Consider the following 26659-nt stretch of genomic DNA (forward strand, 5'->3'; position numbering starts at 1 on the left):
AAGGAGGGAGGGAGGGAAAGAAGATGATTTAATGACTTTCTCTATCCTTCCATAACCCATTGAAACATCATTTGCCAATAAGCACTGTTTCTGAAAATTTTAAATACATTTTACAATTTGTATTGCTTATTTTGAATAAAGCGGAGTTGGTTGTTAATTGAGGGTTAGGTTTTTTGTTTTGTTTTGTTTTCTGAGACAGAGTCTTGCTCTGGCACCAGGCTCGCGTGCAGTGGTATGATCTCAGCTCACTGCAACCTCTGCCTCCTGGGTTCAAGTGATTCTCATGCCTCAGCCTCCTGAGTAGCTAGGATTATAGGCACACACCACCATACCCAGCTAATTTTTGTATTTTTAGTAGAGATGGGTTTCATCATGTTGGCCAGACTGGTCTTGAACTCCTGACCTTGTGATCTGCCTGTGTTGGCCTCCCAAAGTGCTGGGATTACAGGTGTGAGCCACCACGCCCGGCTGAGGGTTAGTTTTAAAGTCAATACCTAAAGCAAAAATCTGGCATAGTCAAAATCGTCTTGAACTCCCTTAAATCACCCTTAAAGTTTAACATATGTGAATTAGTGCATATAGTAACTCGGATTCACATTTAGAATTGAGAAACCCTGAGCTACACTAAAGGAAGAAATAAAAGGGAAGTCTGTATGTAAACGTGAGAGCCTTTTCGCCTTTCTTCCCTTAAGATAATTCTAAAGTTTTCAGTGTGAATGGAGAAAGAATAGAAAATTCCAAAGTGCTTTTTCTTGCTTACACATTTAACCCCATTTTCTAATATAAAGCCACTATAACCTTAATACATGTCATGATTGTTGTTTTGAGAATTAGGAAGAAAAATACAGAAAAGTAAGTGGGTTTCATGGCAAACACGTAGTAGGTACTTGGAAAATACTGGCTGTTATTCTAAATCTTGATTGATTGAGCCCATCTTTAAAAAGTCACTGAGAAGTGCATGGCCACCTGGTGCCTGTCATTCATCCCACACGGGCTTTTCCTCTGTGGCCCCACTGAACATCTGCCACTCTCACATCCTCAGGCATTGGTCTCATCTTTATTGGAATTAGATGCTAAAACCACAAGGTCATTGAATGCTTGTGTGGTATCACTCCACTCCCTCCTGAATGTTACAATAAAAGTATTACTTCCTAATAAATGGGAAATAAATTGAAAGACTAAGCATTCACTAGAAGTAGGGAATGATATATCAAGGAAAAAGATAGCCCATAATGAGAATCAAAATAGCCAAATTATCTTCCAGAGCTTTTTCTCAAATGTGTAAGGAAAATATTTACTATAAATTGTTCTATGTATCACACTTAATAGAGCTACAGCAGTAGAAAGCAGGTAAGTGATTTTATTCCTTCATTAGCTCAACAAATACATATGTAGAATACCTACTGGTACGATGGGCTCGATACTGACCTCAATCCTAACCAACCCCTAATAGGAATAATCTGTGGACACAGAAATAAGAGTTAAATTTCTGGACTTTAACAGGAAGCTACTTTCAAGAAGGCTATACTGTCTGTGATTGTCTGAATTATACGCAGAGTTCATCTCTCTTATTCCCATGCAGAATTTGCCAGGTCCATGTGCCAGTTCCAGAAATGAGCTAAGTATCATTGCTCTCACTTGATCTACCCTCAAAATAGAACTGCGTGCTTTACTATTTACCATATCCATAAAGAACCTGATATACTGGATCCAGCCTGGAAAGACTCCCTTTGCTGCACACACAGTACAGAACATATTATTTCTGGCACTAAGAACACTGTGACCCCCATATAAACTCCTTTGGAAGTAGTGTTTTCCCTTTAGTCTTTTTTCCTTCACATATCTCTCTTTCTTCAAACCTTATATGTGCAAGTCAAATAAAGCTACTACGACTGGATTGGGGAGAAAGGATGTAGGACAAGGGTAATATTTTATCCCTCTGGTTCCTAGCTCTTCTTGACCATTTTATATGTACTATTCAGTTTTTAGGCAGATAAGAAGATGAATCAGCTCTTTTTGGCCTTGTTTTGGTAAAGACTAAGGAGTTGCTTGGTGTTTGTTCTTCACAAAACCAATAAAGACCTTTTCTTTTTCACTTGTTTAGTACAGGACCCAAGGCAGCCTGCACCAAATCAAATAGTATCAGGACATGGCACGTTTCATTCTTTTAAAAATATCAACAAGACGAAATCAAACAAGAGCCGTGAGTCATCTAGCAGAATTCTATCATGCTGTTTCACAAAGGTATTTAATAAGTAAAGTTGTTTGCTTCTTGACTAATCAATTTGAAGAGAGTCAACATTCAACAGGAACAACAACAGAAAGAAAACAGCAGAACCTAGAAAATTTCCTTCCATGAGTCTAGTGGCTGGAGAGAGTTTCGTTGGAATGCTTGTAACAACCAAAAACACAAAACTCAGCTAAGTGCTGACTTGAGTCTAATTAGTGCTTCTAATTAGAGCACCAGATTCCATTACCTGTAGAGATTCGAAATTTCCCTTAGGTTCTGTTACAAAGACCAAAAGCTTCAGTTTCCTTTTCTATACATCACCTGAAGAGAACTTCTGGTGGTTCCCTCCCCATATCTGCCCAAGCTTTCAAATGCCATGAAGGCCAGAGTATAGGGGTGACGTGATTTTTAAGCTCCCAATATTTGCTGTCCCTTGCTGCAGCTCCAGCTTATTCCTTGCCTGTCAATGGCAGTTGCTGCTGGACCCCAGGGCTCCCTCCTTGTTCCAGGGTGAATTCATGGTATTAATGAGAGGTATTAAATGCCATTAGCACCTGTGGAAGCTTTTGTCTCATAATCTGAAAGCTGAGAAAACACTGGAATAAAAGAGGTTTGGGATTGAAAGTGGTATGTATCTGAAGCATTTTATAAACAAGGAATGGAGGAAGTTTATGCATTGACCATCTTTGTTCTGAGGAATACAACTAGACCCATTCAATAGCACTTTGGGCAGCTAGTCACTATTTATAATTTCTGGTTTCTTTTCTCTAAGTTGACCTAAATGACTTTAAGATGATCTTGGAAATATTAATATAGAAAATGTCCATTTATAATGGGTTAAGCATTTATTTTTTCACTTAATCAAAAAACATTGAATCTATAGACTATGTACTCAGCTATGTGCTGGGAACGTGAAAATGAACAAAAGCATTACATCACATTAGAGATATAAAGACAAAATAATGGCTAGCACTTAGTGAGTGCTTAGCAGTCCTGTGCTGTAGCCATGTATTAACTTACTTAGCACAATGTCCTTGTAAGGTACCAATAGTACTTCTATTTTACAGGTTAAAAAAGCCAGATGCACAGGGAGGTTAAGCGACTGCCCAAGGTCATACAGCTAATAAATGTCCAAGATCAGATTCATACACAGGCATCCGGGCTCCAAAATATACTATTATTTTGGCAAAGTGTCATGCCAGCAAACATTTCTAATTTTCACTTAATACCTTACAATTCCATTTATTTTACACTCCAACTCTATCCAAAAAAGATTGTGTACAATTTATCACCAATTATAAGAACTTTCATTATTGAATGAGACTCTCTGAAGTAGATAAGGATTATTAGACTGATTTTAGAAAAGAGAAAACTCAAGCTCAAAATGTAAATTGATTTGTCACATGGCCAGCCATTTATTCATTCATCCGACAAAAGTTTTTTGAACATATGTGACACACAAAGATTAGGACATGATCTCTCTCTAAGGCGTACAGAGAAATAGTATGGAAATGATACAAAATAAGCAATTAGTGCTGCCTGGAGATGTCTCAGAGGAGGCACTGTGTGTAGATGACAAGCCCTTTACACAGCACGACCTGCCTTCTCAGATACGATGCAGAGATGAAGCTTAAAATTTGTGTTCCTTGTATATTAAAGTAATTACGCTATCTTCTTTCAAAATGGTCAAGTCCCAAGTACCTTGGATTAATATAATCTCCAATGAACAATTTCATGTTGGCCTTGAAACTCTAGAGTTTATAATATTTCACAGCTCTTAGTCTGCTCTAGTTAGTATAAGAATTAGGAAGAAAACTATAGAACTAACCCCACTAACTAGAAGTGAATGTTCTAGCTGTTCTGGTGAACACAAAGTGAAAAGGACATGTTTCTTACCCTCAAGAAATTTTAATTTAGCCAAAGGAATCTACCCTGAAATAACTGTAATACTAGGCAGAATGTGTTTACACATTCTGATATTGCACATAGAAGAGAAACCAATTAATACACTCTTAACCTAGAAATTCATTGACAGCTTAGATGTGAAAGGTATTCATGAGTGAGGACAATAAAATTGAACAGCTTGATTATCAGACTATGAGATATGAACTGAGTTGTGAGCCCTCATGAGACACTTAAGATGTTAAAGGTGTTTCTTTTTCTATAATTTTTCTATGATATCTCTATTTTCATAATTGTATGCTAATAACAGCCATACTTATCAAATGCTTGCTGTGGTTTCAATAGCCTGACCTCTGAGCTCTAAAATCAAAGGTTTCTAAACCCAGCAGTCATCATTCTCCCAAAGAGAGTACAGGAAGAAGGTAAATTAAGACACCATCTGCTTCTTGTGGTGAGGTTTGCATCATCATTGCTTTTTCAATTCTTAAATATCTCTGCATATTTAAAGACACGTTCAGCATAAAATAGAAACTCCTTTGCATGCTATTCAAAACCCTTCCTGATCTCCCCACCTGCTTCTACCACCTTCGTCTCTCATCACTTTAGGTTTACATACTATACTCCTGGCAACTTGAATTATCTTAGGTTCCCCAAACATGGCATGACTTTGTACCATCCAGCCCTTCCTTGACCCTTCTTGCCCCATCCTTTAAAACTTATTTCAGGCCGGGCACAGTGGCTCATGGTTGTAATCCCAACACTTTGGGAGGCTGAGGCAGACGGATCACGAGGTCAGGAGATCGAGACCATCCTGGCTAACACGGTGAAACCCCGTCTCTACTAAAAATACCAAAAATTAGCCGGGCATGGGGGTGGGTGCCTGTAGTCCCAGCTACTTGGGAGGCTGAGACAGGAGAATGGCGTGAACCCAAGAGGCAGAGGTTGCAGTGAGCCGAGATTGCGCCACTGCACTCCAGGCTGGGCAACAGAGCAAGACTCCGTCTCCAAAAAAAAAAGAAAAAGAAAGAAAGAAAGAAAAAGAAGAAGAAAAACTTAGCTCAGTGGTCACCTCCTCTGGGGAGCCTTCCTTGACTCTTTTTCCCTGGGCCAGGTTAAGGGTCTCCGCTCTGTGTGCCCTAATGCTTTGGGCTTACTCCATCATAGCTTTCCCACAACCCAGCGCACTTCTGTTCCCTTGTGTCTTGTCTAAACTTGACTGAGAATGTCTGGAAAGCAGGGATTATATCTTTCATTGCTTTTGCTCAAATACCCATTTGATGCATGGCAAGAACAGGAACACAACATATTAGCTGAATGCAAACATGGAGGAAGAGAGGGAGGGAATATAAGAGGCTTTAGTTATTTCTAAGAGAAAGGAGAGTTGTTCTGAAAAAGAGGAATTTAAGACAGGCTGCTGAGGAATTATAAAACTGAAAGTAATTACATTTTCCTTCATACCTAATAACATTTAGCCTATTTCTTGAATTTGTTTATATCACCTCAATAAATTCCTTCTGGATAATATTTTTAGGTACTCTACTTGGGCAGGTTTTTTTAAATTTCAGTCTATACAACAACTGGACCATTTTGATTAATTGTTTTTGTCAGCTGGGCCTAAAATGTGTTTATTTTGAAAATAGTAAGATCACATATATCTCACATATATATATATAAATGAAAAAAAGTATACCAAATTCCATGCTTAATTATTCTGTTTGCATCTGAAACAGTGATGTTGCTATAAGCATTACTGTGTATCACTGTAAATATCTTGAAAAAGCAATATCATCTTCTTAAAGGACATTAATGTTTCAATAGCTATGGCAGAAACAAAGGAAGCTATAACAATTGTTACATTTCAAACTACTTTTTGTGTGTTTCTTTGGCCACCCCAACTTTTGCTTCATCTTTGCTTTCAGACTGACCACCCAAAAATCAGACCATGTTCGTAAAATGGATTTGTCCTCAGTTTCCTCTGCTTGCTTTCTTCAATGAAATCATGCACCTGGGAATGGAAGGCATAGGACATGACACATTATGACCAGTCAGTCATGTTTTACAGTTTTGGGTTCAATTGCAGCAGTCCTGTAAAAACAGGCTCATCCCATTCTGTTTTTGAAACATATGATATATTTATCTCAGATTCAAACTACATTCCCTTAACAATGACAAATACATTTGGGGTGATCAATAAATATCAACCATAGCTTGTTTTCTGTGAACACGCTAGAAGTATAATAAATACGATAATATATAATCCCGAAGGATGAATAATTTGGAGGATCGAGATGAGTTATTCTAATAGGTGCTAAATTCATATGTCATGCCATGTTCTCATAAGTCTTGTCAACATCTAATAATTAGAGGAACTCTTCTCCAATCAGCTATTAGTCAATGTCGACAACTGACACTTACTTGTATATTCTGCTAAGTGACTTAACAAATAGGTTCATTCACCAAACACATTCGGAAACTCTAAAAAGAATAGGAAGTATATCAGATTCTTGAGTTATACGGCTCACTCCACTTGAATCCAGTGGTTGGTTTACAGCAAGCAGCAGGTAGTGATGTTCCTAATGCCGTCTCAACATCGCCACCTGCTGCTCATTCCAGGTCCAAACATTCGTATCTCTAGTCACAGGCTGCCAGACACTTCCTCTGGGTGAGAAACATTCCCGAACCTTGGGTACTCATCAAACTCTAGTAGAACTAAAGGTAATCAATTGCACTCCTGGAGCCACTGGACAAAGGCAGTGGGGGAACTGTTGGCAATGTGGGCAATTAAGTGATAATTATATTTTACTGAATTTCACAAATTTTGTAAGTTTTGTTCTCTATTTTCCAGCATTTAGAACAATGCCTGACACATAGCAGTGACTCAATAAATATATACTAAATAAGTGAATATCTAAGGAGAAGGGTAATTATTCTCATGAATTCACCTTTAAATAATAAAATAAATTATTGTGAAATATTTCTAGTAAATAATAATATCCCTATCTAGAATTGTTAGAGAGGGGAATGAATGAAAATGAAAAGAGGTGGGGCATGGTAGCTCACACCTATAATCCCAGCACTTTGGGAGGCCAAGCAGGGTGCATCCTTTGAGTCCTGGAGCTCAAGACAAACCTGGGAAATATGGCAAAAAATACAAAAAATACAAAATATTAGGCTGGTGTGGTGGCAATCCAGCTGCCTGGGAGGCTGAGGTGGGAGGATTACCTGAGCCCCAGAGGTCAAGGCTACAGTGAGCTGTGATCATGCCACTGCACTTCAGCCTTGGTGACAGTGAGATGCTGTCCCCACCCCCTGAAAAAAATCGAAAGAAAGAAAATGAAAGGAAAAGGGGGAAGAGGGACTCCTCAATGATTTTAACCAGAAATATGATAAAAATCTGGATGAAAAATATATATGATAGGAGAAAATTACTAACAGTCTATTCTGCAGATAAAATTGGATATTTATTCTTTTTAACAAAATTCAAAAAAGTAAAAAGTATATTTAAAAAATCATGTATTTCACTTTTTACCAAGCAGATATTCAAGTTATCCCACTCACTCATTTATATATTGCGTATGATACTAACAAATTTGATAGACTAGTATTTGAGATAGAAATTGAAAAAGTATATTGACCTAGCTTCAATGAATTTGGAAGAAGAAATTGTTTGCTGAAATATAATTCCACTTTTCAAGAATGAAATTGATTTTCAAGGAAAGTATCTTTTTGTAAAGTGCTGACTTCATCTTCTATTCCTGCAGTGCTAACATCCAGATTTGCATGTGCTGGGAGAGAAAGTTCTTCATGGATCTCTTGTGCTCCTACACATCTCACAGGTAGGTCAAGAATACAAGACTCTGAACCCTTTATATCTGGGCCATTTCTCAGTGTTGCGTCTGCAACTAGTAACCTTCAGGATTGAGGTGATGTTGCCCTCCAAGACAAAGAGCAGACTTGCTTCCTATTTGCTGTAAAACTACAGATTCTCCAAGCTTAGGGTTCCTCTCCTGAACCCCACCTGCTGCAGGTGCATACATCCATCAGGGCCCATCTGCATCACTCGGGGGAACTGGAGCTGGGAGAATTGATGTGGTATGCTGACACTCTGGCTGCTGCTTTGCTATAATCAATCACCTCTGACCCAGAGGTCAGGTGTCTTCTGTAGTCATCCATGAAACTGTGATAAGTTAACATGTTAGCTTGAACGTAGGGTAAAAGCTCAAACCCCTCACAGTTCTTGAGAGCATGACTTCATCTAAGAGCAGGAATGTTCACAATTAGGAAACCCCAGTGCACTCAAGGCACAACAAAGTGAATTTTCAAAAGGAAAATTCAGTGTTTCGGAGATAATTGATTATATAAACTGAACATATCTTTTCACTAGTGTCAACAGAATTTTATTCTAGAAAAAAACATTTTAAGGGATTTTGAAATTATATTAATTTTAAAACTTCAGTTCTTTATTTAAACTAGGGCTATAAGTATCATGCTAAGAATTGGGTAAAGTGGTCAAATTTTTGTAAAATTTGGAGGTTTTACAATATAAATAAAACAAAATACCATTTATAAGCCACAAGAAGAGTTTTCTTCTTTAAGTAGATTTACACTACATAATTTCATCATTTATTTTGCTTAATTATATGGTATAAATAATATAGTTATTTTACTTAATAACACAGTAAAAAATTCATTCAACAGTCTTGATTAAACATCTACATTCCAAACTCCAGCTTCTATTTTTGCTGAGGTAGAAATATCCATCATCTTTCACATTGAGTTCTTAGATTTGGAGTCAAATTATTTCCTTGATGCTTTGAAAAGGGAGAAAGGATTCTAACACTATTCTGAGTGCCACTTGGCTATAGAACCTGCTATAGTACGGATAAATCCCAGTGGAGCTTATTATAATTTGTATAGTTAGCATGCCATGGCTTTCAAATGATAAAATGGGGAATCTAGAAATCAAAAGTCTTTGTGATTAAGAAACATACATTCTCTTCTCCAGTCTGACCTGAATTACTCTATGAATCTGAGAAAGTAACTACTCTCTTCTTCTTCTTCTTCTTCTTTTTTTTTTAAAAAGACTTTTGGAGGGGATATTCCTTCTCTGTTAAAACCCAGAAAGATATAACAGCAAAGTACAAAATAATGAGAGCAGAGAAAACCAGAGTAAGAGAATGGGAATGAAAGAGAGAAACTACATTTTGCAAGACTGTAAACTATAGGGTTTGAACTGGAAGCATTGTTTTATAGCAATATGTTTGATAACTGTTTTCCTTAGAAACAATAATAACTGACTTGTAGATGACCCACTCATTTTGAAAAATGAACCTGCAGTTTAAATTTAAAAGTCTCTTATTCAAAAACAGAATTACTGAGGAGAAGCTTAATTAGCACTTAACATTGAATTAGTTCAATAGCTCCAGTAATATGGTATGTCTGTTTCCTCTCTTAAAACAAAGAAATCCCAAATATCAAATAATCTGACAATAAATCTTTCTTTAACATTTTACCACAATTTAGCACTTCTGTTTTGAAATTTTACATTTATTTTTTCAGAAAGTTTTATTAGTAAAGAAGTTCAAAATTAAGTCACTATTTTGATATGCAACAGGACATTGCATTCAGGGTGTTGACGATACGATTTTAGATCACAACGTACCTAGCTTCTAGGGTTTCCTCTTTCATTTCCTGCCACATTGTCTGTTTTGAAAACATCAGTGAAATTTAAGGTATGAAAGAATTCCAAAAACACCATTTGAAGGTGTATATTACATTGGAAAAGGAGTTCACATAAGATCCCCAGCCTCATATACTGAGCCATACTCAAGTGATGTGAACAGGTGAACACTGCCACTTAGCAGGAACCAGCTGCTGCAATGAACGTCCAATGAATCAGAGAGGAGAAGCAGAGCACTTCTCCAACTCAGGAAGACCTGGAGATGGTCCACAGCCAGACTTCACTCTGGCTGCCTTAAAATGGCAAGATCAAGGTGGAACAATCAGGCTAAGGCACAGTTTCTAGCCTTATGGCTTATGTGCAAAAAGACTTGAAATATTCATATATTTTTTACCTGGTAAATAAAAGAGGATGAAAAAAAGGAGGGCCTTCGGTAAAAATTTTAAGGTCTTTTTAAACCTTGACATATTTATGATAATTCTCTTCCTCCATGGGAAACACAATAATGTGGGCACAAGTGTCCCCTGCAAACAGACCAGTGGCAGCTGTAAGATAAAACCCTCATGAGGCTAGGCATGGTGGCTCACGCCTGTAATTTCAGCACTTTGGGAGGCTGAGGCAGGAGGATCACTTGAGCCCAGGAGTTTGAGGACTGTCTGCACAACATAGTGAGACCCTGTCTCTACAAAATAAAAAGTCAGGCATGGTGGCATGTGCCTGTGATTCCAGCTACATGGGAGACTGAGATGGGAGAATCACTTGAGTCTGGGAGGTTGAGGCTGCAGTAAGCTATGATCACGCCACTACGCTCCAGCCAGGGTGACAGAGCCGGGCCCTTTCTCAAAACAACAACAAACACCATTCAACAACCAAACCAAACCAAACCAAACAAAAAAACAAAAAACCCTCATGAGGTGTGTTTGCTGTTTTTAAAGTCACCTTTTACATGTGAAAACAGTCTTTTAGTTTTGAGAACCAAATAATGGCCATAATAGGAATATATGTTAAAAATTCTTCTTTGCTGCTATCAGTTTTGAAATTTTACATGGAGTTTTGACTTCTGTGATGTGCTCCAGCTGGTTGAAGTAATGGGTCTTTTACTGGTCTCCCTGATTACTGAAAATTATCAACTTGATCTCACACTGACCTTGTTAGCACTGTTAAAAAATTCATTTGCCTTCTTTAACCAGGTGTTCCTTTCCACCATGAGTTGACCAAATTCTTCTTGAAGCTGACTCAGTTTCTGGTGAGAGAGCTGGAGGTGTTCTTTCTCCACGTAGTCCTTTGACAGCAGAATTCTCAGTGCCCCACTCTTCAGCTTCTCAACAGCAGAATTCCATTCCTGCAACAGATCATTCTTGTTAAGTTTACTTTATACATCTCCCCGGTTATGGACTGAATGCTTGTGTCCCCCGCAAATTCCTCTGCTGAAATGTAATCCCCAAGGTGATGACATTAGGAAGTAGGGCTTTGGGAGATTAGTGACCTCATGAAAGAGGCCTGAGAGGGCTACCTTGCCCCCTCCACCATGTCAGGATACGGTAAGTTGGCAGCCTGCAACCCAGAAGAGGGTTTTCACCACAACTCTACCATGCTGGTACCCTGATCTGGAACTTCCCACACCTAGGACAATGAGACAAAAATATCTATTGTATACAAGTCATTCAGTCTATGTTACTTTGTTATAGAAACTCAAACTGACAGAGACACCCCTTTTTATAATTTCTGATAAGATTCAGAATATTTCGATATGTTGAGTATATCAGAAATCTGCCATTCGATTTTCAAATCATGAAAGTGTAGTAAATACTGTAGTGGTAAATGCTTCACTACAGGTTTGAGTGTCATGTAGATGTAGTGGGAAAAGACACAGAAAGAGGCTAAAAAGGGAGAGTAGAAAGAGGCAGGAAGTTGGGATGAGTGACTGGCAGAGCTCCCAGCTGACTTGAATACAGGTCACTTCCATTTCTATGAACTGCACCTAAAAATATACCCCCTATACAATGAACAACTGTTTTAAATCTTGAACTCGTTTTGTCCAATGTTTATTCATTTTAAGTATAAAAACATATCTTTCCCACAATTCAGTCTCACTGTCAATGTGGGTAAATGTGTACAAGAAATGAAGAGAAATCACATGTCTTATGGCTGTTGTTTTTGTGTCTGCCTACACGTAGAGCTATTAGGTTGGTACAAAGGTAATTGCAGTTTTTGCCACTAAAAGTAATTACCTTTGCACCAACCTAATAAAATGAAGTTCTGCTACCCTTCATAAAATGAATAGCTGTTACTGTTCTGTATTTCCTCCTTCGTGATATCAGTTTCACCTCTCAAGGCTTCACTCTTAATGGTATATAGACCTTTCAGAAAATGAAAAGAGGTAGCTTTTTACTTTTTGTTGCATGAGGATGGAAAAACATTAAACAGAATTAAAATGAGTTGGAGTAAACCAAGCATATTTACATTCAATGTATTTGAAGGGAAATTCAAGTTTCTTGCAAAAGTCCTGAAGTCAGACCCACTGTCATAAAAGAATGATTATCTCTAACATGGCTGTCTTGTTAGCGAATCTTCTGGTATACACATCAGCTGAGGTTGAGTGATAGGCATAGGCTACTTGTTAAGCATGGAAAATTTAGCACAAGATTTCAGAAGTCTCAGTCTGACTCCATCCTGCCTTGTTCTACCAGTACAAAGTATCCTATTATTAATTTACACTTGTTATATTACACTGTGTAAAATAAGTACAATTTTAGTGCAATTTGCCATTAATTTTTCCATTCATTCATTTCACAAAGTAACTACTATGGTATTACTATGTACCCAGCACTATGCTAAGACAGATGCCTTGGGGAATATAAAGAAAGAATAAAATGGTTTGTGCGGTCGCCTGTAATCCCAGCACTTTGGGAGGCCAAGGCAAGCAGATCACTTGAGCCCAGGAATTTGAGACCAGCCTGGGCAACATGGCAAAAATCTGTGTCTACAAAAAATACAAATAGTGGGCATATGGGCATAGTGGCGCATGCTTGTAGTTTCAGCTACTTGGTGGGGCTGAGGTGGGAGGATCGCTTGAGACCAGGAAGTCGAGGCTGCAGTGAACTGTGATCATGTCACTGAACTCCAGACATACACACACACACACACACACATACACACACTCAATAGACTAGTATTTTAAATAACAATTAGCAGGTGTTAAGATACAAATTGTACACACTATTTTGTGTCCATGGGAACTGTTATAGTTTTAGGTGCAAGAGAAAAACATTTTGATCAATGAATACACGAATATAAAACGTAGAGTAAGAAATTTGAATTATTTGAAGTATCAGTTATATAAATTGTGGCTTATAACTATAATCCTCAAAAACCCTTAAATTAGATATTATTTTTTCTAGTATTGACATAGGTTCAGAAGAGTATGCTACTCAAGGTTACATATCCAGTAAGTGGCAGTACCAGGACTAGTTCACAGGTCTTTGTCTCATGCTACCTTCCAGGGAACTGAGAATAGACTCCAAAATCTGCAATTTCTCAGTGCATGCAAAAGCAACACTCTTAAGCATGGATATGGGCTACGTGAGTTCTCAAGATCTTTCCATTTTTAAAGAGCTATTGTGTCCCCACGTAAGGAAAACTAATATGTGCCAAGATGTTCTTTCATAAAGCACTTTTATCAACCCTACCACTTAAAAACCATTACTTTAACCTACTGGGAATGAGCAAATATTTTTAAAACAGTACAATTTCTGCCACACATAATAGGCACTCATTAAATGTTAGTCCCACTTTTCTGCCCATCAGTTTTGGTTCATTAATTCTCCAAAATTTGTTCTTTATTTATGGGTATTCCTGCAACCCAGTTGTAAAATAATGGTAGTGAAATGTTTCCCAAAATGTTATTGATTAGTGTTAAGTATTGATCAGTCTTATGAGATGAAACAAAGTAAAATGGTTTTTTTGTGTGTGTGGTTTTTGTTTGTTTTTGTTTTTGTTTTTTTTACTGTAGTACTTCTTGGCATCTTTAATGTACTAATACGCATTGAGACTCTCCTAGAGGAAAGTGTGGTGTGGAATATTTTGGACAAACTCTCTTGATTAATAAACTGTTTGCTAGTCATCTCAGGGGACCAGTGCTCCAGAGGGAACAACGTTGGGGTAAAACGTTCTGTAGCTAAGACCAGCTGAATCACCAACTGAGTTCACCAGCTCTCACAAGTCTGTTTCTTTCTTTGCTTTGTCTCTGTTCTCCAGCTCCTCTGTCAGTTCATTTCCTATCTTTGTACCATTCTTTCTTCTTCTGTCTGTTAAGATCTGTGGGGCATTAATACTCAAACTCAGGTGGAGAAATACTTAATGTGTAAAGATGCAGAATAAAGCAGGTAATTCTTTAAAAAGATTTGGCATTGATCAGAACCTTCTGTGCTGATTAGGGGGAGACTACTTAACAAATATGGAGAAGCTGGGGAGGGCCTGGAAAAACAGGGGCAAGGAAAATGCAGAAGTTAGGATATGAAGAAATTAAATATCGCCATTGCATGCTCAGTCTAACAACACTAAGCTCTAGGATGTTGTCTTAACTGTCTGCAAGATGGTAAGGGTTGATTTTTCTTCTTGTATGTTAGTGGTGTGCTAAACACTTTACATGCATTATCTCATTTAGTTTTTATCATATCCTTATGAAGCAGGAACTGTTATTATCTTTATTTTACAGATGGAGTATCTGGGGCTCAGGGAGATGACCAACTTGCCCAAGGTGTCAACATTAGTAAGTGAAAAAGCCAAATTTGAAACTCAGGTAGTTTGACTCTTCTCAGTCTTGATACACTGTTTTTCTCACCAAATAACGATTAACCATATTATTTTGGAATTGCCTAGGTAAAACTTCCATATGGCCTGGACAAGACCTCGGAGGTGATAAAAATCTCATATGACCCTGGCATTCTCAGATTTGAAATCAGAAGGCTCGCCATTTCAGAATAAACATAAAGCTAATATAGATATAGTTGAAAATCTACAGCCCAAACTCAGACTTAGTTTTGCTTAGCAACTGGACCAAAATAACAAACCTCTTCTCTATGAACAAGAAGAGAAATACCTGTTCTCCAACAATGTTCATAAATCTGCCTTCAGTATAAATTTTGCAAGCAACATTAAAGAGAGACCTTTGGAGCAGAGCCAAGTCTTTGAAAACCCACTTTCACCTTGTGCTTGACATCATGCTATAAAAAGTGGACTGTGACCTTCCAAAGAAGCTGTAAAGGTCCATTTTGTGTCTCGTATCTTTTTTTGTTCTCCATCCCCAGTCTTCTTAATTACATTTTCACATGAACTCTGTGGGTATTAAATGAAGCTGGGTCCATTCAATATTTCTATTCAATCTTCTCGGAAAATTGGTTCTGTTTTCTTTGGGCAATCTATAGGCAGTTTCTGATGCATTTCTATACCATTCTGGTAATGTATTTATTTCCCCAGCCATTTTTCATAGGGGACAGTTCCACCATTTTATTTTTAAGATAAAACTTTCCAGAGCCATTTGAATCCATCACACTATTTAAAAAATATAGTTGCCACCCTTGTCAAGGCTGGAGGAGCCCAGTGGAGAAAATCTCGTTCTGTTTTCTCTAAGCGGTTGCTGCCTGCCTGCTACGTGTTAAACTTCTAACAGGGTCTCAGTCACTTTGCAATAAAATATTTCCAGTACTTGTCCCCACCAGCAGGAAGTCAAAGCTGTCCACTTCCTTGGCTTTTCAATTTGACAGAGACGCATGCATATCTCAGACCTGATACAGACATGAGGCCCTGTGTGTTCCCAGGTTTGCAGTGTCTCCATAGGTCACTCCATTATTTTCATTTTTCACTCACAGTAGGAACCTTTTTAACTATACCTTTCAGTATTCCATTTGCTGAGGCAATTGAGCTTCTCTTGGCTCCCTTGATTGAAAGGGTACTTTTCAGAGGATTAGTGCTGATAGACAAGAAGGCAAAAAAGATTTCTTCTTTCCTTCCCCCCACTGCTAGTCCCAGCTTAGCTCTTTAAATGAAGTTATGACTTGGCATAACAATTATCCAGCAAGCAGATCCAAAAAGTAAGAATGTTAGGGGCTCCAACTGAAATGAAAAAATAATGATAACCACAGTATGTTTAGTAAGCTTTCGCTCACACAAAAACTTCCCTGTGTATGAGGGGATTTTAACCATTCAACATCAAGTGGTAAATTTTCATTATAAGCTTGACTTCAGAATGTAAGTTTTAAGTGGGGGAAAGGTGGACCAAAAAACAATCGGGAATATATTTGAAAAGTACTAAAAAATATTAACTGTGGAGATTACGGGCCAAAATCAAATCTGGCAGAAGCATGTGTTGAGTTCATGCATAGTTCCGAAAGCGTGGCTGATTCCTAGACCATCTCATTAGATACTATAGCCTATTTTTTGTTTAACCCCCAAGTCCACAGTTCCATTCGGAACAACAAGAATTAACTCATTGACACAAAATCATACAATTTTGCATGATTGCACTAGCAGATGGTAAAACAAACCTGGCAATTTTAATCATAGAATATTTGAAAGTCTGCTTAAGATTTTTGTTTTTAACAGAAATGTTTATGCTTTTGAAGAGTGGCATTGAGCCCTTTAGAAGTTGAAACTCTCTGATTATGTCAAGTTGGATTATACACTAGGTGGCAGTTTCTTCTCCTCATGTTCCCTTCAGGGGCATTTCTATGCTGACCTATGCAAATGTCAGGGTCATTCTGGAGAGAAGTGTCTTGCCTCAGTCTCCCATGCTTGCTGACTTCAGTGTCTACAGGCCATTTGAACTTTGCCCTCACTATGATACAGTCCAGCAAAGGCACAGATTGCAAACAGGAAGGACTGTGATTTTGCATTTCACCTACAGATGAAAGAAACGTGCTGTTTCACCTCCCAGACATATGGTGCAAATCATTGCGATTGAACCAGGGAGAGCTTGTGGATAAGAGCAAAGAACACCAGCTAGAGGTGCACTTTTTATCTAAGCTTGTTAAGCAGCTTCAGGAAGAAGATTTTGTTTTTTTGAGCCTTATTTTTACTGCAGTGCAATGACGGTCACCACCAGTTTGTACATTTCTGCTTTCCTAGTGACTCATCTGTTAATTCAGTGACAAATTAGCTGGGCTTCAAGTTCCTGGATTTCATGCCCTCCCAAACTGTGGGATACTGGCTGTTCGATCCATAAATTAACCTTACCAGCATTGGAATTGCAAGTCTATAATAGAAGTGACAGATATCACCAAATTAATTTCTGAGTATTAGTTGCTGCTTTCTTATCTTAGTTCATTTAGATATTTTAGAGATTAGTTAGTTTGTTTTAGTTCATTCAGATATTTTTAAAGTTGCAGGAAAATAGCCCATGACTTGGAAATCTCGTTTCCCTTGTTCTCTTCAGTGTTTGGCCACTGAATGATTCCACTCAGCAGCACTTTAGCAGTATGAAGCAGGGTGCTTGTTGCTAATACGTACTGAAGAAAATCACCATGTGGCAAAATAAAATTTGAAAATAAAATAAAATCACAACACACTATGCTCATAAACAAATCTTCAAAATAGTCATTGGAGCACAGATGCATTTATTCTTTCTTCCTTGGTTCAACATAGATGAAAATTTAATTACAAGGGAATTCTGGGGAAAATATTCCCAAGATTTGTGTATTCCAAGAACCACTTTCTTCTTTAGTGTTTTGTCCCTCTTTTTCTTAGATTTCTTGTTCCTATTAATCACATTTTCTTCTAGTTAAGTAAGAGAGCTTGGTTGGTGTTTCCATTTTAAATTAAATTTAATAAAAGTCTAGCTGGCCAAAATACTTGCATCTAACACAATTTGCCTACAATCAGATTGTGTCATGGGTTGACCAGGTGGTCCCAGTTTATCTTAATGTCCTCCGAGGACTTACTTTTTCATTGTCTACACAATCCATTGGAGATATTTTCAGGATCTCAACACATATAACTCAGCTATAGGGGAAATTCTTAGATTGTGTGGTGATTTCCCTAAATGAAATAGGCTAACTTAATAGAAGGGAGGGTCTATTTATGTTTTATCCACAATAAACCTCAAATATAGACTTTTTTAAAAAGGCTCTTAAATCTGATCAGCTGTTAGTATCTCTTGGGAAAGTTTTAAAAACACGTATTTCCAGGCTCACCCCCTATCCACTGAATCATAATTTATATTGGTAGGGTGAAAAAAATAAGGATTTTAAAAAAAAATCTGAAGCATTTTATTTGCAGTCAGGGACAAGGAAATGATACAATCAGACAAATTTTGGAACCACTGATCCAGTATATTCTCAGGTATTTAATGAATAGGTAACATTTTACTTAGAATAATTGATATCTAATTATACCAATAATTAGAAGATAGATTCTATAAGAATAGTAGTTTAAACCTAAAACTTTCAACTAACTTGACTCTCAAAATTACATTACTGTATTAATGACTTCTAAATCTAAAATTTAACTTTAATTTTACACATTACTTCATTCAGTCAATAAGTATTGAGCTAGCCTGTGGAAGATATAATGACAAATAAACAAAATCCTCACCCTTAGACTCCCTGAATGATTGTTACACTAATCCATCAGGAGTTTAAACAGCCCTGTGCAATATTGGATATCATTAGTCTTAATTCAGAAAGATAAAACTGACGCATTTCTTCCTACTTTCTTCATTGACATCATTGTCTCAACAAAGGCACAACTGATTTAAAAGGGGAAGGATCCAAAATTACAGCTGGATATAAAGAATAAGTTCTAATGTTCTATAGCACTGTAGGATGACCATAATATATATTTTCAAATAGTTAGAAGAAAGGATATTGGATGTTCCCAACACAGAGAAATGATAAATGTGTGAGATGATGGATTCGGTAATTAGCCCAATCTGATATACATACATATGTTATATGTATTGAAACATCACTATGTACCCCACAAATACGTACAATTATTATGTGTCACTTTAAAGAAAAAAAGCTAAGAAAAGGTAAAAAAAAAAATGATCAGATTTTTCTTTCCCAAAATTGTCTATATGCCCATGTGGTTATTTTTACCTTCCTTGTAAAATTTTTGTAACTATATTTATAATAGCTATGTATTCTATTATAGGAAAAAATCCTTACCTCTAATGGTGTGGAAGAAACCGCTTGTCTTCTAACAAAATCCACTGAAAGCTAGAATTTCTTCAACTCATCTCTTTGCAGGCTCTGGGTTTCAGTTCACCACTAAGTATATGCACAGGACTCTCATTCCACAGTCAATAATCTGTGAACCAGCCACAAATGATACCGGGATGGGCATTCCATAACTCTCCTACGCTGAATGTGGAACCATCTAAAAAGTATTATTCAGCACCTTTTATGAACACAAGCTCAAATGGAAAACAAAACAAGTGTGTAGTAGAAAGTGAAATCAGTTTCTGCTTTGGGGTATCTGAGAAGCCATCTTATTGGGTCTTAAACATGCACAGGAATTTCACCTGGTGAGCATAGAGGTGGGTCTTGGGAGAGGGCAAGGATGACCCACCATGTCCCAAGCAAGAGAGACAGCCCAAGCCAGAGCACTGAAGCAAGGGGGTCGGTGTTATCAAGAAAATGTGGAGGACGATTCTGGATCATAGAGAAATGGAGCTAATGGTTTCCAGAGAATTAATAAGAGTTTCCTATAGGAAGCGATGTCTGAGCTGAGACCTCAAACAAGCTGTGGGAGTTATCTAGGCAAAAAAAGGAGTGGAGGTGGAGTGGGGAGTGAAGAGTGACAGAAAAATGAGATATTAAGAATGAAAAGAGATATAAAGTGAACAGGAGATAGAACCAGTGGGATCTAGAATAGGATCCATATCTCCTGGAAATGAAGGGAAAGAAGTAAAAGAGAGAAGCAAGGAAGAGACAAAAAGTTTGGGCAGAGAAGGAAAGAACAAGCAATTCCACTCTGTGGGACGAAGTGACTTTGAGGTTAGTTAAAGCCTGGCTCCATGGTAGTTGAGAATTTTAAAAGAGCGCGAAGGTTTTGGACTAGTTGTTACGGGGTATGGAGCAGGGAATTAACAGATGATAAATAAAGGGATTTGAAAGGCTAACTGGTAACAGATAAATTACGATCAGAATAATTATGCTAATTGTTTCAGAATTAGGAAGAAACAGAGAAACCGGGTGATTGAGTTTACTCACAACAGCCCTGGTGGTCCATGCTGAGTAGCACAAGGACAGAGACTAGGAAAAGAAAGAAGGCAGGGAGGTTGTGATGAGAGCAGTTTTGGGTGATGCTATAAAACAAAGTGTTGTGGCCACAGGAGTGCGAAGCTGAAGCTAGCTGAAAATAGGCCTTTGGAGTAAAAAAAGTCAAGGAAAGTGAAGGCTAGGGCATTAAATAAGTCACTAAATGGCTAAATTAGCACAGGAAGGTTGTAGGCGGTTCAGGGATTGACTGTGTTAAGGTATAAGAAGTCCTCTCAGGTGTTCACTTAAAGTAGATTCAATTTCACTATTATTATCATGATAGCAAAATACCATGCAATATAATAGTATTAACTGTAAAAAGCCATGCTTTCCAGGACATTTTATTTAAGGGCTGACAAATGCCAGGAAAAAAACAAAAAAGATGTATGAGGAATTTTTGTAAAAGTCAAAACTAAAACTGATTTTCTAAGCATTTAAACTTAATGAGCTGGTAAAGATTCTGTAAGCAAAATAACAGCAGGTAGTTTTAAACCTCATGATCATAGATCATAGAGCACAATGTTCTTTATTTGCTTTCTTAACTCAGCCCTTTCTTAGATGGGCATAAATATTTCGGAGGGACTTTCTAAATTCAACTTTCCCTTGGAAATTAAAACATAGGGTTCACTAAGCTTTAAATTGAGCTGCAAGTTAAGGCTAGAATAGGGTCACCAATATGAAAATCCCATCATTGTGTGGACATTCCCAGTGCTTGCTGGCAAACTCAATACTATTTGTATGTATTTTGCCTGTTAGTAATAAAATGATTTCTAATTTATGTTCTGTGAAAAATGACATCTGCTTTTAATTGGAAAGTTCATTAAAGAATCAGACAAGTAAAACAAATTATTCACTAAAATGAAGACAGAGGAATTGAAATGCTCTGATGCAGGTGTCTTACTCTTTGGAGAACTCACTAATTTCTGCCTTGAGACATTTCAGATTCAGATCCCACTTTATTTTTTAAATTAAATGAAACATTATAAAACAGACTGTCTTTCATTGTATTGATTTTCTTTGTAATCATCAGATATGTGAGCTGATTTACTGAAGCAATATATTTTATAGTGATTTTACAATTTTTTCACATACCTTTGCTGAAGGAATTTGGGAAGGTAATCAAAGTTCAAATAGCAGAAGAATCAGCTTCTTTATACAGGTTAATAAGTGCAGCAATGAGAAGAAAATTGTTCAACAATGCCTGTGATACACTTGGAAAATATTTGGATATCCTGGACACTGTGATTATGCAAACTCTGGATATTGCTACATACCTCTTTAACTACCCATGAGACATATAAGTAGCTCCTTTGTTACTAAATATAAGAGCTACTTCTGAGGAAATATTCCTATTTTTGAAAATGAACAATCAGAACATTTAAATACTTATCTTTTGATCTTCAATTACCTGAGTAATGTATCTAGGACTAAATAAAAACAACAACAAAAATTAAGTTGTAAGCTTGGGCAAGCATGTCCACACCTTAAGAGACTCAAAGATTTATTTTGACTTATATCTTCTGAGTTTTAACAATGACCCAGTATTCTGACTCTATCACTTATACTCTTTCATTGTGCAGTTATTTCCCTTATAAACTTTGTTATCCAAAAGGCAGCCCCGAGACCCGCAGCATCATTACCCTGCAACTTGTTAGTAACGTAGATACTAAGGTCCCACTCTAAACCTGATGAATCAGAATCTGCCTTTTAAAATATATGGGTAATTCATGAGTACACTATAGTTTGAGAAGCTCTGGTCTAGAATACACTGAAATAGCAGCTTTTTACAACTAGACAGATGAGCAAAACACAAATGAACAAAGAATATGGAAGGGGAAACTTGCAGATGATATGATCTTACATGCTGAAAACTCTAAGGGATAATTTTTAAAAATTAAAGCAAATAAATTAAATCAGTAGAGTTGGAGAGTATAAAACCAACACTCAAAAAAAATCATTTGTGTTTCTATAGAATAGCATTGAACAAACTGAAAAGGAAATTAAGAAAATGATTTCACTCACAGTAGCATCAAAAAAATGTAAAATACCTAGGAATAAATTTAATCAAGGAGACTGAAAACTTATACAAGGAAAATTACAAAACACTGTTAAAAAATGAAAAACCTAAATAAATGACAAGATATCACATGATCATGAATTGGAGAATTTAATGTTAAGATGGCAATACTCCCCAGATTATTCTAGGGATACAATGCAATCCCTATCAGAATCTCACTAGCCTTTTTTGAAGAAATGGAAATGCTGATCCTAATATTAATGTGGAATTGCAAAGGATCCTAAATAGCCAAAACAATCTTGATAAATAAGAAGAAAATTAGAGAACTTACACTTTCAGATTTTAAAACTTACTACAATCCTACAGTAATCAAAGCAGTGTGGCAAACTGGCATGAAGATAGACACATAGATTTACAGAATAGAAGAGCCCAGAAATAAATCCACACATCTGTGGTCAATTAATTTTCAGTGAGTGTGCCAAAGTCATTCAATAGAGAAAGAATATTTTTTTCCAACAAATCGTGCAGGGACAATTGAATATCCACATGCAAACTAATGAAGTTATATCCCTACCTCACAGCATACAAAAAATTAACTCAAAATGGAACAAAGATCTAAATATATACACTAAAGCCATCAAATTGTTATAAGAAATCATAAGGGATAAATTTTCATAACTTTGGATTTGGTGATGGTTTCTTAGATATGACACCAAAAACATAACCAGAAAAATTAAGATAGATAAACTTTATCAAAATTAAAACTTTTACTTAGAAAAGAACATTTTGGTCAAAGGGCTTGAATAGACATTTTTTTTTAAGGAAGATATACAAATGGACAGTCAGTAAATGAAAAGATCTGCAACATCATTAGTTATTAGGGAAATACAAATAAGAATCACAATGAACTAGCACTTGATGCAGACTAAGATGACTATAAAAATCAAACAAAATGAAAGAAAACAAGGGCTGAAGAGGATTTAGAGAAATTGGAATCTTCTACCTTTCTGGTAGAAATATAAAACAGAGCAGTTGCTATGGAAAAACAGCATAGTAATTTCTCGTAAGTTAAGCATAGAAACTCCACATGATCTAGCAATTCTACTCCTAGGTATTACCCAAAAGAATTGAAAAGAGGTATTCAAAAATATACATATACATGAATGTTCATAGCAGCACTATTAACACTAGACAAAAGGTGAAAACAACCCAAATGCCTATCAACTGATGTATGGATAAATGAAAGGTGGTATATCCATGCAATGGAATATTATTCAGTATAAAAAGGAAGCGTTAATACATGCTGCAACATGGATAGACCTGAAAAACATGCAAAGTGAAAGAATTCAGACACAAAAAGCCATTAAATATTATTTTATTTAATGGTATTTCCAGAATAGGTAAATACATGGACACAGAAAGCAGATTAGTTGTTGTCAGGGGCTGAGGGGAAACAGAAATGAAGATTGACTGCTTAATGGTTATGGTGTTTCTTTTTGGAGTTATGAAAATATTTTGAACTAGGTAGCCATGTTACACAATACTGTCTAATTTACTAAATGTCACTAATGATAAATTTTATGTAATATTTACTTTACCGTTGTTTTCTTAAAGCCTATATTATGTTGTGTTTCTGTTGTGCCAGGCATTGTGCTAAGAACTGTTACATATGGCCAGGTGTGGTGACTCACGCCTGTTATCCCTGTACTTTGGGAGGTTGAGGAGGGCAGGTCACTTGAGGTGAGGAGTTCGAGACCAGCCTGGCCAATATGGTGAAACCCTGTCTCTACTAAAAATAAGAAAATCAACTGGGGCATGGTTGCACATGCCTGTAATCCCAGCTACTCAAGAGGCTGAGGCAAGAGAATTGCTTGAACCTGGAAGGCGGAGCCTGAATAAGCCAAGATCGTGCCACTGCACTCCAGCCTGGGCGACAGAGTGAGACTCAGTCTCAAAAAAACAAAACAAAACAAAACCAAAAAAACAAAAACACACACACACAAAACTGTTATAAAAGACCACATTTAATCTTCACAACAAACTGTAAATTAGGTATAATTGTCACCCCCTTTCACAAAAAGGGACTGGAACTTAGGCCCAAATACACAAAAAATTTGCCCAAGATTATATCAGAAGTAAGCAGAGATGCTCAAATTTAACTCCAGTTCCCTTGCCTGAGTGCTGCCATCCTGTATGCTGCCTGGGAGCGTCCCATTCACTCTCTGCTAAGTAGTCTAAGATGCTACATGTTGCCATTTCACATAATGTATATCTACACGGTTTGGTAACATGTAATCCTTAGAAAACAAATTTAAAATATGTGTTAAAATGAGGAAATGTTTATGATATAATGTTAATTGGAAAAAGCATCACATTGTAAAACAACACATACAATTTTTTGTGTATACATACATATAGTGTATATGTGCACATAATACACAATTTTGGAACACTCACATGTAAATGTTTTATATTTCCTTCCTATTTCCATATACACCCACATACAGTGTGATTTTAATTTTCTTTTGTTTAGTTTTATGTCATTTCTATTTTTTCTAAGATGAGAAGGTACTGTGTAATCAGAAAAATAAAACAATAGACATATTGTGAAAGAGTCACTTTCTTGCATTGGCTCTACTGATGATAATTATGCATCTAAATTACTTAAATAAGCTTGCGGGATATTCTGCTTTACTTCCTTATCTTATATTTATAAATATTTTTTAACTTTGAACTCTTCCCTTTGACTAAAGTTTCTGTGGGACCTAAGCACCTAAGCATTGATATTTTCTGAAGATCTCCAAATAATATTATTTGAAGGAACTTGGGGCCAAGATCACAAATCCAATTTATGAAATCACTCAATAATGACTAGAAAATATTTTCAATGACTTGGAAAATTGGATTAGATGATGAATCGTGGAAGATGGTTTTAATCTTGAAGCTGAGATATGTGAATGCTGCTATATTAAAACAATGAAGATGATGTCTCTATACACAATTTTCAGTTTTGCTTCTCTCCCAGAACTTCAAAAATTATTATTAATCAAGAACTTCATAAACAATACATGTCATAATAAAAGACAACAATATAAGAAGTCATCTATAAAAATTAAGAGGAACATGAACATACATGAAACACATGGGTGAAATGTCTAAGTTGGTGCCTCTTAAATTTTAGCATGAATACAAATCCTCTTGGGGAATTTGTTAAAACACAGTCTCATTCCGTAAGTGTGATGGGTGGATTTGGGATTCTAAATCTCTAACAACTCTCTGACGCTGCTGTTGCTCTCTGGGAGTCACACCTTGAATAACAAGGCTATATAAGGTTCCTTTAAGCCTTAAAGATGGAGATTAATAACCTCCATCTCGAAAGAGATCATGCCCTTCCTAAAGTCACTCCCATTCAAAGCACAGTAGTTTCTTAAGTGATTTTCTGTCTTCTATCTCCCTCCCATTACTGTCATTCACATTGTTTCCAAGGTAATCTCCCAAAATGCAAATCAGTTTAAGCTATACTTTGATGATATTTAATTGCCCATCTGGTCTCAAATCCAAATGTTTACAGCAGCCAGGCACATAATGTGAATAAGTGAAGCAAGGCTAAAAGGGGAGGTAGGTCATGAGGAATAGTGGCAAACTAAGGACTGTGGCAGACTCATGTGCACATACCTTTTCTAAAAGAAACAGGTATTACTGGGCTCCAGCCAGGAGTCACTATGTCTATGTGGGAAGATGAGTTGATAATGCCAGATCTTCCAGTTTTTTTTAAAAAAAAACAGGAAATCTAGATTTCTTTTTTAACAGAAACTCCAACATTTTAAGATTAACATTATTTTTTTCAAGCCAGATGCCCACCAAAACCTACATAGAATCTCTGGGAATGAGATGCAGACATCAGTATTTTTTCAACACCCCCCAGGTGACTCTAGTGTGCAGCCAGAGTTGAGAAGCACTAATCCACACATTCATTCCCCCATGGCACGAACTAGAAAGAGCCTGAACTTAATCAAGGGTTGAAGCTATAGAAGTACAGATTGGTTCATGAAGGGAGTTCTATTATATGAACATTATTTCTGATGTGTAAGAGAAGGACTGATTATACCTCCTCAAAAAAAAAAATTAGCAAGTATTTGTTTGCATAGTATTTTAATACATCCTACAACAAATTCTGAGTTTCAAAGGTTGAATTCAAGCTTTGGGGCATCAAGTTGATTTATAATACAATTTAAGAGTATTTAAGGTTTTAAACCAAAGGATGGTTTATAATTATCCATATCTGCTATTTCTTTGTCTCTTACGCATGTAAAAGAAAAAAAGAATTTTCATATTCGGTAAAGAAAGTATAATTTAAAACAATTACCCACAGTCAAAGGTCATATTTAAAAATCCGTTAGTTCATTTATTTCAATACGTTCTGAATAAAGTATCACACTTTTTAAGAGCTATGAAAGTTGCCGTATTTCTTGTTCTGAATGTATTCCAGTAAGAAATGATAGAGACATTTTCAAAGTTTAGTTAGAAAGAACTCACTGAGTAGACTAACAAGCCATACACACCAGCTTCCT

The 26659-nt window shown here is 36.7% G+C and overlaps 1 protein-coding gene across 1 annotated transcript in view; it reads right to left on the minus strand.

Moving 5' to 3' along the window:
* CCDC141 (coiled-coil domain containing 141) overlaps positions 1-26659 on the minus strand; it is a 222953-nt gene that overhangs the window by 78325 nt on the left and 117969 nt on the right. The window contains exon 7 of the mRNA XM_011944052.1: positions 10960-11154. Within this exon, the coding sequence (XP_011799442.1) occupies positions 10960-11154 (195 nt within the window). The remainder of the gene's footprint in view (positions 1-10959; positions 11155-26659) is intronic.

Source organism: Colobus angolensis, unplaced genomic scaffold (assembly GCF_000951035.1).
Source record: "Colobus angolensis palliatus isolate OR3802 unplaced genomic scaffold, Cang.pa_1.0 Scaffold224, whole genome shotgun sequence".
Lineage (NCBI taxonomy): Eukaryota > Metazoa > Chordata > Mammalia > Primates > Cercopithecidae > Colobus > Colobus angolensis.